The sequence below is a fragment of the Saccopteryx leptura genome, chromosome 10 (genome assembly GCF_036850995.1).
Source record: "Saccopteryx leptura isolate mSacLep1 chromosome 10, mSacLep1_pri_phased_curated, whole genome shotgun sequence".
Lineage (NCBI taxonomy): Eukaryota > Metazoa > Chordata > Mammalia > Chiroptera > Emballonuridae > Saccopteryx > Saccopteryx leptura.
In genome coordinates this window covers 3425040-3443227 of record NC_089512.1, presented here as the reverse complement: position 1 = coordinate 3443227, position 18188 = coordinate 3425040, and the positions used below count along the sequence as shown (strand labels likewise).

Below are 18188 nucleotides of genomic sequence, written 5' to 3'. Positions count from 1 at the left end.
CTCTGAAAGGGCTGTTCCTTCAGCGTCTAGTTTCTCTGATACTGATGTGTAAATTCTGAAGATACTAGTTAAAATATGCAGTTTGAGCCCCAGAGTAGTTTCCATTTTCTCGCTGTGTGTGTGTAAAAACTCGTACCCTCTGCACTTGTCGGGTGTCTGTCTGGACTGTCACACCGGTCACTCTGCTCCCACGTGGACCTGGACCCTCGGTGACCGAGCGGCGATGCTCGCGTCCCCTCGCTGAGGCCAGATGTGGCAGGAGCCTCTAGGTTCTTCTGTTCAGTGTGGGTTGAAGGAGATCTGTAAGTAAACTTGAAGAACAAAACTGAGTTAAACACGTTCCTTGCTTGAGCCCATGTCAAGTGTCCAGTCCAGCAGCTGCTGCAGGTGTGAGAGCTGAGATGGAGCTCTCGACAGACGGGGAGACCACCTACCCCTCTGCTCATGCACCCGAGGGTCTAACTCGCTCCTGTTCCTGCCGCCTCACAGAACTCACTGGGAAAAGCTCGCGGTCTGGGCAGGACACGAGGCTGCGCCAGACGAAGTGCTGCGGTCCTCAGTCCTCTTACCGACCACCCTGACGCTGGCCCGGGGCCACACATTCGCAGGAGAGCGGGCACGGAGCCTTCACCATGCCGGCCTTCTTTAGCATGTGCCCACCTGGTCCCCAATGCCACAATGTCACTTCTCCCCGAGCGCTGCCGTCACCACTAACGATGGCCCCGGGTTTATGGAGGGACTGGTTCAACCGTTGTGCGGCGGGGGCGTCACGTCTGCCCCCCGGTCCCACTCGGAGTGGTCTGTACTGTTACCGACACGTGCAAATAAACTCTCCCACATAGAAACAACAAGTGCGTATGCTATTTTACAGGGTTTTATCCAGGACAAAACCAGACTTCTAAAATCGCTGAGTCTGCACACATCCCACTGAGAACAGGAGGCATTCTGTGCTGGGGGTCCGGGCAGGTGTGCAGGGTAGAGACGTGCCCCGTCTAAGCCTGCAGACGTGCCCCTGCACGGGGTGGCACTGCCCAGCGGGAGCCCCCGGGTCCATGCTGCTGTCTGGGCCTCCACAGAAGTGCTGCTGCCTAGGACAGAGGCCCGGGAAGGGCAGGCCAGCGGCACGGGGCTCCCGACTTCAGGAGACAGTACAGCACTCGGCCAGGTGACCCGCAGGGGCCATTCATGCAACAAGGAAGGGCCTGGACTGGAAGCAACGGGGAGTCCAGGTGGGGCTGCCTCGACTCGAGAAATCTACAGGAAAGGAGCGAGCCCACACGGGGAAGTCAGAGGGCCTAACAGGGTCGGGGGGTCAGCCCAGGACGAGCTGCCGCTGCCCACTGCTCCTCCGGCTGCAGGTCTTCTGGGGCCCGCAGCACTCAGGAGGCACACGTCTGGGGGAGGCGAGGGCTCCCCACAGGGGGAGCTCATCCTGAGCCCTTTGTCTTGAGGGCTTTTGCAGACTGGGGATCCGGGGGAGGCGTTTGATAGAATAGTCATCAGCTTCCCCAGGTGTGCCTTTCAGGGGTTATCAGTCAAAACCACCTGGTTTTGCTGCTTTTCTGGGCCTGGAGCTTAAATATTACTGAGGCCTAGATGCTAATTCTAGAGCAGTGAACTTTTATATCTGGCTATAAACTGCTTAGCCAGTGTGTTCAACTGTCTGCCTCAGTTTCCCCGTTCCACTTGCCAAGGCATTTTCCTGGCGTCTCCCTCTCCTGCCCAACTAGAACTGACCACACACAAAGGAAAGTCAACTATAAAACGTCCACAGAGCAACTGGAACAGGCTCCATGCCACCCACCTGCCTCCCGCAGAGAGCATGTCGGGGTCAGCCCGGAGCGTGGACGCAGGCCTGCTCACGGACACACACACCAGGGCCTGGCCCTGATTGAGAGGACCGAACAGCTTGCCACAGGAGGACTGGTGAAGGAAGCTGCCGCCTGTTTTACAGGGTATTTTGTGCAAATTTTTCAACTATTTTCAAATATAAATTCATTCTGGAATTCAGGTAAGAACTGATACATACCAAATTAATATAACCTGGGTATTTCAATTGCAAATACCAGAAACATGTTTTTCCAAACAGACTGATTTTTTTTTTTTAAAGATTAATCTTAGTAATGCCACGTGTAAAAAAAATGGACGCCTAGACGGGTCTGAGACAGGCACAGCCCGTGTCCTTTCCCGGGGGAGCGTTTCCGGAGGAGCTCAGGAAGGAGGTGGAGGGCGGTGGAGCCCCTGGCCCATGTCCACAGCAGGGGACGCCTCTCTCCCGAGGGGCCCCGTTCCCCGAGGGGCGCCCGCCCACCCCCCGCGGGGAGGCACCAGCCCGGACAGGAGCGCCCACCTCGCCCTCAGGTGGCCTGGGCTCAGCTCTTCCTCACGTGGCTCAGCAGCTCGTCCTTCTGCATCTGGTAGCCGCTCTGCTTCCACTGGTCCCGCAGCTGCTGCAGCAGCGCCCCGATCTCCTTCCCGGAGGAGATGCCGGCCTTCCGGATGTCGTGGCCGCTCACGGGGAACGGGGGCACCGACCAGCGCTGCAGGCCCCGCAGGAGCCCGGGCTCGCCCTGGTACTTCAGCAGCTCCTGGACGCGCGCGCCCGCGTCGGGCTCCCTGCACTGGGGGCCAACGTCACACGTTAGAGAGCATGCGCACGGCCCCACCGTGACGTAACAAAGGAGACTGCGCCGTGGGCCGGGCACTGATGCAGGCGCTGCACCGACCGCAGGGGCAGGGGCGCGCACGCGCATGCGCACGGCCCCACCGTGATGTAACAAAGGAGACTGCGCTGCGGGCCGGGCACTGATGCAGGCGCTGCACCGACCGCAGGGGCGCGCACGCGCATGCGCACGGCCCCACCGTGACGTAACAAAGGAGACTGCGCTGCGGGCCGGGCAGGCGCTGCACCGACCGCAGGGGCGCGCAAGCACCGGCGTACTCACGTCTATGAGGAAGTCCTGGTAGGGCTTCAGCGGCTCGGGGCCGTCCACGGCTTTCACCAGGTCCTGCCTGTGTCTAACGATGAACAAACCCAGGTTCTTCTCCTCCTTTGAAATCTTCAACCTCAAATCCAATTTTGTGACATCATCCTGCACTTTGAATAATGAGGCCAAGAGAGTCATTGGCTTTGGTGAAAAACCTTCAACGTTTTTACAGACTTTGTCAAACTCTTCTAAACTTGCATTAGCAGGTAAACCTGTAGGGAGACAAGTATGTTTCACCTGTTTGTACTGTGGATCAACTTACTGAAGAACACCAGGTGGTACGCAGACACGCCCGCGAGTCCCTCCACCTCACAGGGACCGAGCGACACGGCTGCTGTCCTCGTCCCCTCACTCCGCAAACTGAGAGGACTCCAAAGGGCTCGTGTCCAGAGCCAGCGGCAGGAGGAACAGAGCCAATCTGGTCGCCAGCTCCTGACCCCTGGCTGACAGACGGCCACAGAACACCCACCCCTCCATACTGCCTGCGTGAACTATGCCCAAGCTGCCGAGGGGGACATGGAGAACCGTACCCCTTACTGAGCCGCCCCTCCCCGCCCTCGGCACTCTGAGTGCTGAGCGCACTGACCCCCACCGCCCGGCCCTCCCCTGGACAGACGCTGTGCTCGGTCCTGCCTTTAGATCCCGGCAGCGCCAGCCCAGAAACTGACTCGTGTCACGGGGCTAAAGGCTCACAGAGCCCGGTCACTAGTCCACGCTGTTTGAGTTGTTCTCCAACCCCGGACAACTGTCCTGCCCCATGCCCAAAGCTCATTTAAAAATACTCCATTTCTCTGAGAATTCTTCAACTATATAAACACATTTCTTCAATGAAATTTTAAACCAGATGAAAACGCCACCGTTGTAACAGCTCGGCCTCACCGATGTACGGAGCCACGTCAAGGTCGTAGATGAGGTGGAGCAGATGATTGACGTGATTACCACCAAGGATTTTTTTCAGTTCCACCCAAATCCTCTCCCCTGATATTCCAGCCAGGCCGCTGGCATTTTCTGCAATTGCTTCCAAAGTCTCAGGGTCGTGGTCACCAGGCTTGTCTACAATTCTTCCATAAAACCTACGGAACAGAATTCCCAGCGTTACCGGTGTTGCCGCATCTACCGGAAGCACGTGTTCCGGCCTGGAGTACTGCCCCCCCCCCCCCCCCCCCCCCCCCCGTTTAATCACAGACAGCAGAGGGTCCGGTGGGAAGGGTCCTGTAAGTCACACGGTCAGCTCTCCAGGGACTGGCTCTTTTCCCCACGTGAGAAACCCTGACAGCCAAAAAAGTGTAAGCCACTTCCAAGCGCTGGCCAGAACCAGGCCGTCCACCGCGCCTCCACGTCCAGCTCCCTGACGAGCACCTACAGCGCCGTCACGGTCACTTCCTGAGTTGGTACTCACAGTGGGTGAAGAAAAACAAGGTTCTTAGTTCCACGGGGGAAGGGAGAGAGGCTTAGCGCTCACACATTCAAAGTGTGGGTTCCTTGGAGCCTATTGTGGGGACTGGTCAAGGGGCTTAGCCACCTCCTGGGGGAAAGGTCCCACTCCGCATCAGTGTCGACTCTTGGAGTCTTCCTCCCTGCGACCCCGGGGGGGGGGGCTCCCCAGTGGGAGAAATTCTGCAGAGGGGCTGTCGGCCCCACCCAAATGGAACCTGCTGCTCACCTCTCTGGGGAGAAATGAAGTGTCAGAGCCTCTGGAATAGGGCCACTTTCCCCATACTAAGCTCTTGACCAAGAGACTCCTGAAGTAGGGGCTCTCGTTCGTTAATGTACCCTCGTCTCAGTTCCCCAACCCACCAAACTGGCAGCCTGTGCAGAGGCTGGTGGGAGGAAGCCAGTCTGAGCCCACTACAGAAAACACGGGCAGTGAACGCTCAGACGCCTCTCCTAGCAATAATCTCCTTGGGCAAGTAAAATAAAGGACTATGTTGAACTAAAAAGCTTTTGCACAACAAAAGACATTAACAAAATAGACAACCCAGTCTGTGGGAGAACATATTCACCAGTACATCTGATAGTGGATTCATAACGAAAACTTATTAAAACTTAAAAAACACCAGAAACACAAATAACCCAATTAAAAAGTGGGCAAAGGAGCTGAATAGACAATTCTGCAAAGAAGACATACAGATGGCCAAGAGGCATTTGAAAACCTGCTCAAAGTCACTAGTCATCAGAGAAATGCAAATTAAAACCACAATGAGATACCACCTCACACCTGTCAGAATGGCTCATTAACAAAACAACACACAAGTGCAGGCCAGAATGTGGAGAAAAGGGAACCCTCCTGCACTGCTGGTGGGAATGCAGACTGGTGCAGCCACTGTGGAGAACTGTATGGGGTTTCCTCAGAAAATTAAAAATGGAACTGCCTTTTGACCCAGCTATCTCATTTTTAGGAATATATCCTAAGAATCCCAAAACCCTAATTCAGAAAAAGCACCCCCATGTTTATAGCAGCATTGTTTACAATAGCCAAGATCTGGAAACAGCCCAGGTGTCCGTTAGTGGACAAGTGGATAAAAAGCTGTGGTACGTAAACACAACGGAATACTACTACGTGGCCACGAAAAAGGAAATCTTCTCTTCTGCGACAGCATGGACAGACGTGGAGATCATGCTAAGTGAAATAAGCCATGAAGAGAAAGACAGATATCATATGAGCTCAGATTTACGTGGAATCTAATGGACATGATGAAGTGGTCCCAGGGAACAGGTGGACAGCTGTCAGAGGGGAGGGGATGAGGGGATGGGATCAGAGAAGGTGAAGGGATTAGCCAGACTATATATATGTAACACAGAGCTACAGACACCAGGACAGCACAGCCCAGAGGGAAGGGGGTGGGGATGAGGGTCTGGGGGGAAGGGTGGAGACTTTGCATGGGGAATAGAGGGGCACAGAGCAGTGTGTAGAGGATGTTATACTGAATGGGACACCTTGAAACCATGTCAACACAATACCTTTTTTTTAAAGTTTAAGAAACAAAAACAGAGTGTTCTTATAAAGGCACCCGCACAAGACCAAAGGCCGACCTGGACCAGTCACCGTCCCTGAGAGCTGGCCGGTCACATCGGGACTTTTAATGAAGTTTCACATATGACACACCCAGCGCTGGGACTGGAGAGGCCCTCACGGACGCTCAGCACCGAAGCCTCAGGTACACCCACTCACTTCCCTGGTCTCCATACACCCGCTCACTTCCCCGGTCTCCATACACCCGCTCACTTCCCCGGTCTCCATACACCCGCTCACTTCCCCGGTCTCCATACACCCGCTCACTTCCCCGGTCTCCATACACCCGCTCACTTCCCCGGTCTCTCAGGGAAATCGTCCTGGCTCGGACTGAGCTCTCCTCTTTGTCAAGAGGCTGCTTGCAGATGCTCAGGTTTGAAGGAGCAGCACCTGACAACGTGGCGGGGTACAGAACACTGACAATCACCCCAACTGGGGAAAATCAGTATATTAATGGACACAAAGGAGCCAATCAGCAGAGTTGATGAAAAGGTTAGAGTTCAAGTCATCACCCCCCACAGAGCCATCCAAATGCATCTCATTCTTACCAGGGTCACCTAGGAGGGTGCCCGTGACCCCAGGACTAAGCCACAGGAAGGCAAGGGCTCCCGATCAATGCCCTGCGCTCAGAGCACCGAGCAATGCCAGACCTGAGAGAAGCTCTCAAATGTCTCTGTGAAGAACGACTAAGGCAGGAAATACTTGACTGAAAAAAAATGGACACTTGGCCCTGGCCGGTTGGCTCAATGGTAGAGCGTCAGCCTGGAGTGCAGAAGTCCCAGGTTCGATTACTGGCCAGGGCACACAGGAGAAGCGCCCATCTGCTTCTCCACCCCTCCCCCTCTCCTTCCTCTCTGTCTCTCTCTTCCCCTCCCGCAGCCAAGGCTCCATTGGAGCAAAGATGGCCCGGGCGCTGGGGATGGCTCCTTGGCCTCTGCCCCAGGCGCTAGAGTGGCTTTGGTCGCAACAGAGGGACGCCCCGGAGGGGCAGAGCATTGCCCCCTGGTGGGCAGAGCGTCGCCCCCTGGTGGGCGTGCCGGGTGGATCCCGGTCGGGCGCATGCGGGAGTCTGTCTGTCTCTCCCCGTTTCCAGCTTCAGAAAAATACAAAAAAAAAAAAAAATGGACACAAGGAAAGACTAAAAGCTGAATTCGATAAGAGATCACAGAAGGGAGTAAATGTGGTTACGTTTTAGGAATGAAAACATCAAGTTTCTAAATAATGTCACACAGCCGTCTCCTTTATTGGGGGGGCATTCCAAGACCTCCCACAGACGCCTGAAACTGCAGCCAGCACTGAACCTGTGTATGCTGTTTCCCAGTATATACATCTATGCCTACGATAAACTTCAATTTATAAATCAGGCGCAGTAAGAGTTAGCAACAAGAACCAGTAACAAAGCAGTCACAGCTTGCTGTAATAACAGTTACATGAACGTGGTGTCTCTGATGACCGATGTGACGCCCAAGACCGTCCTGAGTGGCTCACAGGCGGGGACCACACACCAACTGCACAGGGCAGGCCCAAGGGGTTGAGGCCCACAGTCCTGGGTGGGCCAGGGCGGGGCGGGGCTGGACAGCTTCCAGGTGTGGCAGCTGCTGGGAACTGAAACCGGGCGAGGTGCCTGGTCTGAGCCTCCCCGGAGGCAGCACCTGGGAGGTGGCCACCTCGCACACCAGCCTGCGCGGTGCATTCACGGGGTCAGAACGGCACTCCGGTAATAACTCACAGGGTTTTAGAATTTCTTACCTGAAGTATCTTAGGATTCTAAGGTAATCTTCTTGTATCCTCTTTTTAGCATGTCCAACAAATCTCACTTTCTTATTTTTTAAATCTTCATAACCATTAAAGTAGTCATATAAAGTGCCATCGAAACCTAGGCATATGAAGAGAGGGGAGAAAAATGTCAGCGAGTAATAACCCCGTGCACACGTCTGCAGTGAGTCACTCGGCCACAGACAAGAATCAAATGTTGCCATCTGAGAGTGGGCGGGCCCTGAGACATCAGGCTCGGCGCTGAGCCCCACTGGGAAAGGCAAGTACACTGAGCTCACTTACACATGCAACCTGGAGAAATCAAAACTCAGACACAGACGTCTTGGTGGCGGCCAGAGACGGGGTCGGGCAGACGCAGTGGGTGAGGGGGAAAGAGGCACCCCCCCAAGCTGATTTGGTTTATGGCATTTGATATGGATAGCAAATCTAAGATGTTTCAGATTCAAAAAGAAAAAAATGGAACAAAAAAAATGTAGGTAAATAAAAACAAAAATGTGACTGTTACAAAGTGACAATGTACCGCTCCCCAGAGAGCAGGGAGATCACGATGTGCAGGAAGGAAACATAGCGTGTGATAAAAGCGAAAATAAGAGAAATAAAGTAACCAGAAGCATCACACCAGGAATGTTTCATCAACTGAGGCCTGAAGAGAGTTTGGACAAAAAAATGCTTAAAACATTAGAGTCACATTGGTGCATGCTTTGCTTGGCCTGTCATTTTTTAAGATATGGCGAATAAAGACGTGGCAGCTTGAGGCGCTGCCGACAGAGCCAGGTGCACTGGAGGGTCAGTGACGTCAGCGGGCCCGGCGCCCAGCAGGCCAGCACAGATGTTTGGGAACCAGCGTTTTGAAGGGGAGAGTTAGTTTCTGTGTTCTGGTCAAGCTGTGGATGAGAAGGCTGAGAAGGCAGTCCTGAGGCTGTTTAGACGGCTGCCTGCAGCACCGACCTACGTGAGGGTGCCGGAAGGACGGACAGGCACTGGAGTGGGACCACTTCACCGAGAGGGGCACGCCACCGCCTGGGCGCCCTCTGGCCACCGCTCCCCAGGGCTCAGGTCCCGGCTTTCTCTGACCTGAGCGAAATTACTTCACATCTGAGTCAGTTTCCTCATCTGTGAAATGGAGTCTATTGACCTCATGAAGCTTTTCCGTGAGGTCCGTGACGACGTACAGCAGCGACCACGTCCGTGCCTCAACCTGGCAGCTTACAGCGTCAGGACCTGTCTGTCACGCACGCACTGTGGAGCAATGCCCATCGCGTGAGGCAAACTCGACCATCACCTGCCCTCACTGTGACCCTGTCACACGAGGTGACGACACTGGGTGCTCTTTCTCTCTCTCGTTTCAGACCCAAAGTATCAAACATATAGGGCAGGGGTCCCCAAACTTTTTACACAGGGGGCCAGTTCACTGTCCCTCAGACCATTGGAGGGCCACCACATACAGTGCTCCTCTCACTGACCACCAATGAAAGAGATGCCCTTTCCAGAAGTGTGGTAGGTGGCCGGATAAATGGCCTCAGGGGGCCGCATGCGGCCCGCGGGCCGTACTTTGGGGATGCCTGATATAGGGCTTTCCTGAGTTTTAAGCACAGAAAACGAGGCTCAGTCATGCACGGAACCCTGACCTGACTCGCCTCTGACCCCTCAGGGCTCTCCCTCCTTCCACAAGCCAGCCGAGAGGAGACAACCACTAGACTTCCCCTCCCGCCAGCCTGACCGACCAGACAACTCCCGCACGCCCTGGAGAGCGCGCCACACAAGCGGGAGTCGTGACCCAACGTGTGCCAGGCCCGGGCGGGAGAGGGGACACACTGTCAGAGAGCCACATGGGTGGGTGTCACTGTGTGGGTGCACACTGCCCGCTCTCTGCTGAAACGCCAGTGTTCTCACGTGCACCTCGCAGGGTCACACGACCGAGCGATGGCAGTGCCCGGGCTGATCTAGGACTTGGATCAGGGACACCCCGGGCCTCAGAGACCCTCACAGGACGCGCCACTGACATCTTCCCATCACAGCTAGGGACGGGTCAGAACCCGAACCCAGGGACCTGGGGTCCGGTCATCTTGTAACCACTGTGCTACACTGTCTCTTAGCGGACATGAAGGCCACCTCACAAGTGGCACAACACTCCAGAACGCAGGCTTCTCCAGAGAAGAGGCCTCCCGACAGCCCCGTGACCCACGTGTCGCCGCGGTTACCGAGGAACATGGAGTTGATGGTGAGGTCTCTGCGCTCCGCGTCCCTCAGCCAGTCGGTCGTGAATTCCACCTCCGCGTGTCTCCCGTCGGTGACCACGTCGATCCGCAGTGTGGTGATCTCAAAATTTTCCTGATGAAGCTGAAATTCAATGTACGTTTTATAAAAGTTAGTTTTTAGTACCACTGGATAGACTGCAAACACGCGTCCTGACAGCGGGGTGTCTGGTCGTCCTACTTAACGTCCACCAGCGCACGTGTACGCCGAGGCGGACACGCACCCACGGGACCCGAGGACTGTGCTTACAGATGATAACCCGTCCTGCTCTGAGCACGTGCGTCTGATGCAGAAGCGGCCCCGTGACGGGCAGAACGCCACGCACACGGACACTTCTGGGAGGAGCGCTAACAGACCCGTGCAGGGCGGAGCCGCAAGGGCAGAGATGGACATACGGACAGCACTGACCACCAGGACAGCACTGACCACCAGGACAGCACTGACTAGCCCGCACAGCGTCTGTCTGGGCCACGGCCTGTCTGCCGCTGACAGGTCAAGGAGCCTTGGACGGGCATGCGGGTGGAGCAGGGCACGCCGCAGGGCCTGTGCAGACATGCATGGGACGGAGGGAGGGAAGGAGGGAGGGAGGGAGGGAGGGAAGAAAGGAGGGAGGGAGGGAAAAAGGGAGGGAGGGAGGGACGCAGCATGCAAGCCCGCACTGACGGGCAGCACACATTGCATACGGGGCGAGCAGCACTGGCCATCATGCCACGCGGGGTCGGGCTCTCTCCTCGGGAACGGAAGCCCGGGCGGATGACCACTAGAGGTCCGTTCTAGAAGCTCCCACATCACACTCTTCTCTAGGTGCGTGCTCGCTGCGGAATTCAGAGCTCTGCACCTGAGCTCAGTGCTCGCAGACCAGAGGGAGGAAAGGGCTCGCAACATGAGGACTGCGTGAGACGCGTACAAAGGACCCCCACAAAGCCCTCACTAACCCACCCAGGAGGCTGGCCTGCACACAGTCCCCACTGGACAGCAGCACCGACGACCACGGAGCCACACCACAAGGAGAGCAGGGGAACGCGAGGAACGTCGGCACACCGAGCCCTTTCCCCACCGGGGTTTGCAGCTCCCAGCGGGCCCCCTCAAACCAGGCCACGCTGGACAGCTCCCGGCTGTCCCAGTGACAACGCCCACCTACGGAGGGCGGGGGCCACGCTGCGTCCTGCCTGCGGGCACCTCCACACGGGACTGAGAAGCTCTCCAGCCACCTGACACACACTGGGGGATCACCCCAGTCACGGAGGGGGCCAAGCACACCCCACTTAAGTGAAGCCGAAGGAAAGACAGAGGAAATAACATTACTGGAGAACTCTGAGTGGGATTCCAAGGAAGTAAGACAGAAACTTTCAAAGGAGATATTCTCGGAAAGACCACTAGAATTTCAAGAGACAGGAAACCTGCGTATGGAGCAGAAAGACTGGTGGCTGAGGTACGGCAATCCAGTGGAAAGTAAAGACCAGTCAGGAGAATAAAAGACACAGGAGACAACAGGACAGACTGGATCAGCCACCGTGGTCTACACACCATGTCACCGAGTTTCCAACGGGAAGAGCCTGAACCAGGCAATGAAGAGAGAATTCAGGAGGCCCACTGAGCAAGGCATCAGCCTGAAAATAAAACCAGCAGTGAGAAAAAGACCAGAAAGGCTTCCAAAAGGAAGAGCCCGGTCTGCCAGAGACCTCGCTGGGGCTGAGGCTTCCTGGTGGCCCCAGGAAAGCTGGCCCAGTCCCGAGAGAACTCCCTGCTCGAGTCACCATCAACAACACTGCTGAGAGCAGAGGGGAAAGATGTGTCAGCTCACCCAGGTTCTGGACAGTCAGAACACGGGCGGCACCAGACCCACCTGCAGCACCCAGGACACAGGCTGTGGACAAAGGGAGACTCGGGAGGCCCCGGGAGCAGCGCAGGGGGCCCAGCGGGCAGCGGACAGCCACCCAGACCATCCAGTGAGGGCCCAAAACCAGGACTGAAACATGGTGGCTGGGGTCCACCGAGAGGACCCTGACCGTGTGACCGCCCAGGAACGAGTCCGGAGCACACCCACTCCGAAAGCCACGGCCAAGAAGTGCCGTTAACTGCAGAAACGCAGACGCCACCGGGACGCGGTCTCAGTATGCTCAGGGTGCAGCTGGGCACGGGGTCCTGGCACACACCCTGATGTGACCGAACCACAGGGGTGACACCCCCTCCCTCCCGAGCAGGACATCTGTCAACAGACCCCATGTGAAAATGGGGAGTCAGCCGCAAACAAACACCACGACAGAACGGTGTGCTCGGCAGTGTGCCGGGACCGCAGAGAGGAATGGTGTGCTCGGCAGTGTGCAGTGTGCCGGGACCGGTAAGCGCAGAGAGGAACGGTGTGCTCGGCAGTGTGCCGGGACCGGTAAGCGCGCAGAGAGGAACGGTGTGCTCGGCAGTGTGCCGGGACCGGTAAGCGCGCAGAGAGGAACGGTGTGCTCGGCAGTGTGCCGGGACCGTAAGCGCGCAGAGAGGAACGGTGTGCTCGGCAGTGTGCAGGGTGCCGGGACCGTAAGCGCGCAGAGAGAACGGTGTGCTCGGCAGTGTGCAGGGTGCCGGGACCGTAAGCGCGCAGAGAGGAACAGTGTGCTCGGCAGTGTGCAGTGTGCCGGGACCGGTAAGCACGCAGAGAGGAACGGTGCAGGGGAGGGAGAAGGCTGCCTGTGGCGAGGCTCTTGCCGGCATCTGCTCTCTCTGACTAGGACCGGTGTCCGAGTCACTGAGCCGGGAGGAGGCAGGCTGCGAGCGTCCCCTCACCCTGAGTCACTGGGCCGGGGGGAGGCAGGCTGCGAGCGTCCCCTCACCCTGAGTCACTGGGCCGGGAGGAGGCAGGCTGCGAGCGTCCCCTCACCCTGAGTCACTGGGCCAGGAGGAGGCAGGCTGCGAGCGTCCCCTCACCCTGAGTCACTGAGCGGGAGGAGGCAGGCTGCGAGCGTCCCCTCACCCTGAGTCACTGGGCCAGGAGGAGGCAGGCTGCGAGCGTCCCCTCACCCTGGCCGTGATGGTCCCGTGCTTCTCTCCCTTGTTGTTGATCATGCGGACGCCCGCCGCCTGGAACAGCCCCTTCATCTGCTCCGGGGTGGCGGTGGTGGCGAAGTCCACGTCCTGCGGCTTGACGCCGTTCAGCAAGTCCCGCACGGCGCCGCCTGCGATGCGTAACTCGTGCTTCTCTTTGACAAATAATTCTGAGGAGAAAGGCATCTTCGTTTCAACACGTTGCTTTTAAGCACAGGGGAGGGGTCCGGGGTTCTCCAGCCCGGGAGCCGGCAGACAGGGCAGGAGGCAGGACGGCTACACCCCGTGGAGCTGCAGACACTGGCAGGGAAGACCAGCCGCCAGACTGAAGGCTGAGAACCAGCGGACGACCAGCTGGAACTGAAAGGTGACAAACTTCACCTAATGTGACCCCTAGCCTCACTAGCATGCCAAACTATGCACCTGAGCAGCCAGCGGAGGTCTTCCTGGAAATCCTCACCCCTCCCCCTGAATGCCCCACCCTGGACTGAGGGAGCCTCAATGGAGGAAGAAAGCCCACTCCAGGGCGGAGGAGCTGCTCTGTCTGTGAGGTAGCTGCTCTCTGTCTCATCGCTTCACTAACGAACTCACTTCAAATTTGACACTGGCTCACCTTTGAATTCTTTCCGGTGTGAGGCCGAGAACCTCCAGTGGGTGTGAACCTTTGGGTCCCCCGCCCTGGAATGCCTGTATCGTCTCCAAATTAAAACACTATCTAAGCAACTTTTGGGATGCAAACCCAGGGCACACTTTTCTTTCAGATGAACCTACTGTAACTGGAGGAAGGTCAACAATGAATTCACAGACAACCAGTTTGAAGATGGTCAGATTGGCTCGGCCATGGTAAAGTGAGAGCCCAGTCACCCAGTGAATTAGCTGCGTTAGGGAGAAGAAACCAGCCCAGAAGTAATGAATTCACCATTGTCAACAGCCTACGGACACGGGTACCTATTTCCATAAAACTCGCAATTCTGACATTTCAATACAACAGATAAAGGCATGTCCAGGAGCCCTGACACTGTGAGAAGGGGCGACTTCATTCTGACTGGAACAGGAGGGACGGCAAGCTTACAGACGCCAGCTCCCTCACTACTGACACCTTCAGGCTCCCAGGAACACGGACGCAGTCCACATGCCAACAGGTTTTGCAACCACATACATACTCAGTGGAAATACCACCTAATACCACTAAACTGTGAACTTAAGGCTAAGGTTCAAGAAATGCAAAACCTTCTGAAACTGGTAGTTTGCTTCATGTCTGATACTAAACTGCTGTTAATTATTCTCATTAACAATCAAAACACCGTGACACTAATGTGTCAGAAAACTCAGATGACTCCATTTTCATGAAGGTCTTCCCTTTCCCGGTTGAACTGAGTGCTGGAGGAGAGGGCTGGTGAGCAGGAAGTGTGAGCAGGGAGCCCATTACATGGCAGGGCTGTGACCACCTTCTTCAGTTTCCGGGAGTGATCAGCTTGTTCCTATTGTCCTGAATGTCAACAGGGCGACTTTCTGACATCACACACCCTCAGCACTATCGCCCAGCAGTCAATATGGACCAAAACCATGCGATCAAAGGCTCCTGGCCCATCCACTACCTCTGTGACTTGAGCAAAGAACACTGCACGTGAGACGTAAGTCTCATGTGCAGAACGGGGAAGCAATCTTATGTAACAATAGCATTAAATGGTTGTCCTCACGCAAAATGAAAAATGAAGTACATGAAATAAACTGACAAACTATAAAGCCCTGTATGAGCACAATACACCATCCTAACTTCCTAATTCTTGCATCCTGGAAACTGATTTCCCAGATGGCAGAGCACCTGTGAGGGTGAGAACTAGTGGTCACCCTCACCACACAATGCCCATCGGGTCTCTTCTCTCTGGGCGTCTCCGTATTTGTTTTCGTACAGAATATTTTAATAAGGTCTTTAAAAAGCAGCAAAGACAAAATAAAAGCAATTGTTTGCTTTTCAACTATCGAGCACTTCACTAGACAACTCCCTTCTTTACTCTCCCACTGCAGCCTACAAAAGGTCAACTCTGGAACAGGGCCATGCTCCCATCTGCCAGTCTTTCCAGGACAAGATCTCGGGGGCAGTCACTACTTCCTCAGCATGCTGACTTTATTAGCACTTCACCACTCCCCAAGGAGAAAACTGAGCTCCTGCAGTCAATGTTTGAGAACCTGTTTCCAAAAGAAACACACAGGAGCAGGGTAAGCTGAGGCAGCCCCTGGTGTGCAGTCATCGGCTGGCTGGCTGCCAGCAGCCGTCTGCAATTAAACACGGGAAGACCAGGAGAAGGGAGACACATGGCGACAACAATCTGGAATTCAGCTCAAATCTGGAGCCGTGAGACCCGTGCTGTCCAAACAGCAGCCCCACGCGGTTACTGAGCACCAGAAATGTGGGCAGCCTGAACTGGGACGGTCTGCTTGCAAGACTTACAAGGAAGGAAGGACATGAAGTATCTCATTAACCGCTTTTGATGCAAACCTTATAATAAAATGACAGTATCTCAAATATGCTAGATTAAATGAGATGTGCTGAAAATAATTACTGAAATTAATTTCGCCCACTTCTTTTTACCTGTTACTGTGGCTACTAGGTGACGGTGCGTGTGAGGCACATTTCTATTGGGCAGGGCAGCAGCTGCAGGCCCTGTACCTCAGAACTACGTGAGGAACCTGTAACAATCAACAAGGTCTGGACCATTTACCTTCTGACCTAAAAAAAAGTTGCCCCAATTCAGGAACAGGAAAGGGGCTTTAGGAACAAGTAACACCCCTTTAAAGCAGGAATCACCCCTCCTTCTGAACATCAGAACGAATGAAGTTTTCATAAAAATGTCTAGATACCCATGCTCCCCGGAGACTCCAGTCCAGGTCAGGGGCAGGACCCCAGCACGGGAGGTTTTCAAACTCCCCAGGGGCATCTGATGGCAGCCAGGGCTGCAAACCACCACCGTGCGGGTCACGTGTCCACATACAAACACCTCATCCTCAGGTTGCAGGTGCCACTAAACCACGGGCTTTGAAAGGCTGAGCAGCCTGTCCCGCACCACACGGAAGCCCTTCACACACAGAAATAAACACGCTCTTCCCTGGTCATTCTCCTGCCTCTTCTTGTGATCCAGCTATAGCTTAGCATTACCCATTGCAGGCCTTTCTCTCACTGGCTAAAAACAACACGGGGACCCTCTGCTTCTCCATCCGCACGGGCTTCCAGGGCACAAGGCAGGCAGGCTCACCCGTGAGGCTCTTCAAGCCCTCCGTGAAAAGGGACTGGAACTCGGGAGACTGCAGCTTCATGGTGAACAGGTGTCGCTTCAGGAGGTGCAGTCCAGTCCCGCCGAGGCTCGGCCCCCAGGGGTGCAGCAGGCACCTCAGCATCTGCGACACAAACGCGCGCGCACCAGGACGGACTTGAAAAACGCGGCGGGAACACGGGGCAGGCCGCAATTGCACGTCCCAGCGGAGGAGTTGAGCTCCTGACGGGAGGTCCCGGGGGGGTGGGGGCGGCTAGGCTGGCAGAGGTCAGCTCACTGTCGTCAGCAGGCCCTCCTGGGAGGCGGGCCGCCAGCAGGGCGGGCCCGACGGGCAGGAGACACTAGGTCCCCCGGGTGTCACCTGGCGCTCGTCGGCCTCGGTCCCCGCCCCATCGGGCATCCCTGGCCCCGTCCCCGGGACCACCTCCCTGACCCCCCAGCCTCGCCGGCCAGCCGCGCCGCCCCCGGGGCCACCCACCCCGCCCTCGGCTCGCCGCCCGCACAGCGTTCCCCACGCCAGGTGGCTCCGCGGGGCGGCCCCGGCCGCAGAACCGCTCCTTTCCGTGGAAGGCAGGTGCCGGGGGGGGGGCGGCGTTCCCCGACAGGGACGAGCGTCCGGCCCAGCCCACCGCAGCGCGGCTCGCGCCCCCGCCGCCTCCACGCGGAAAGCCCGCGGGGACCGGTCCCGAGGAGGCGTCTCCACAGCCGGCGCCGGGCCGCGAGGCCCAGCGACACGCTGCGGGCCCAGGCGCGCGGCACCAAAGGGTGCCGGGGACTCACGGTGGGCGGCGGCCCGGCGCGGACGAGCCTCTTCCCACCCTGGGCCCCACGCGCGGACCACCTCTGACTCCCACCGCCGCCCCCTTCCCTGCGGTGCGTGACCCCAACACGCTCACCAGCCCCGTCGCTGAGGTTGCCCTGCACGCACTTCCGGTCGGCGGTCTCTGTGACGTCACTGGCGCGCGCCGGACTCTGGCCAGTAGGAAGTGCAAGAAGGGCGTGGGTGTGGCGATTTGTGGGCGGAGCGGGGCAAGGCGGGTGTGGGCGGGGCAAGGCGGTGTGGGCGGGGCGTATTCGGGCTTCTACACGTCTAGGGAGATCGCGCGCGTTAGCCCGCCCCCTGGGGCCCCGTGGGGACCAGCGCCCCCTGAGTTTCCGGTGCATTTTCGCGCACCGCTTGCTTTCCCAGAGGGGGTCGGCCGCCCGTGTGCATTGCACACCTGTGTGATCTTGGATCAGGGATGCTGTTTTCCTGTGAACGCCCCTCCGCGGGGGTTCACTTGTTCTTGCCGGCTCCCCGATTCGCCCTGGACTCCGTACCCTTCTGGCCCCTGAGCTCCGCGCGGGAAAAAGATACTTTAAAAATAATAATAATAATCAGCGTCGAAGACACAGCGTTCAAGACGCGCTTACTGTAAATGGAAGCCCCCCCACACACACACACACACACACACACACGCCGGTCCCAGTCCATTGAAATTACTGGGCGTATTTTATGTTCCCACCCGGTTGGTGCAACCCTTGTCTTTCCTGGTCTGCAAGCTTTTGTAGCTTGTCAAGTGAAGAGCTTGCACTTGACTCAGTTCTTGCATTCGTTTCCCCCCAAAGCAGAGGAGTGAAGAGAGGGGCAAAGGAGTGGAAATGAAATGATCATCTATCTTCTAAAATAAATGAAATCTGCATCTTACAGTGTCTGCGTTTTAATGTGGAGTCTTTTTAGTGTAACTTGAAATGACCTAATTTCTCCAAAATTTGCCTAAAAGTTTTAAAGAATTAATTTTTTTTTTATACATTTGCTCTGTAGTATTTCTGTGGCTTTCAGTGGTCAGATCTCTTATCTTCAGTGGT

General features: G+C 56.4%; 1 protein-coding gene across 2 annotated transcripts; it reads right to left on the bottom strand.

Moving 5' to 3' along the window:
- Positions 1-222: 222 nt before the first annotated feature.
- On the bottom strand, positions 223-17278 carry TRNT1 (tRNA nucleotidyl transferase 1). Of its 2 annotated transcripts, none has more exons than XM_066352005.1 (9): positions 17237-17278; positions 16323-16464; positions 13045-13238; positions 9978-10116; positions 7750-7876; positions 3867-4060; positions 2946-3199; positions 2351-2621; positions 223-311 (listed from the first exon to the last, which is right to left on the bottom strand). In XM_066352005.1, the coding sequence occupies exons 2-8, from the start codon at positions 16462-16464 to the stop codon at positions 2373-2375; spliced, it is 1299 nt and encodes a 432-aa protein (XP_066208102.1). In that variant the 5' UTR covers positions 17237-17278; the 3' UTR covers positions 223-311; positions 2351-2372. The 2 variants fall into 2 exon arrangements, with proteins under 2 accessions (XP_066208102.1, XP_066208103.1); XM_066352006.1 differs by lacking the exon at positions 17237-17278 and adding an exon at positions 17121-17219.
- Between the last annotated feature and the right edge of the window lie 910 nt (positions 17279-18188).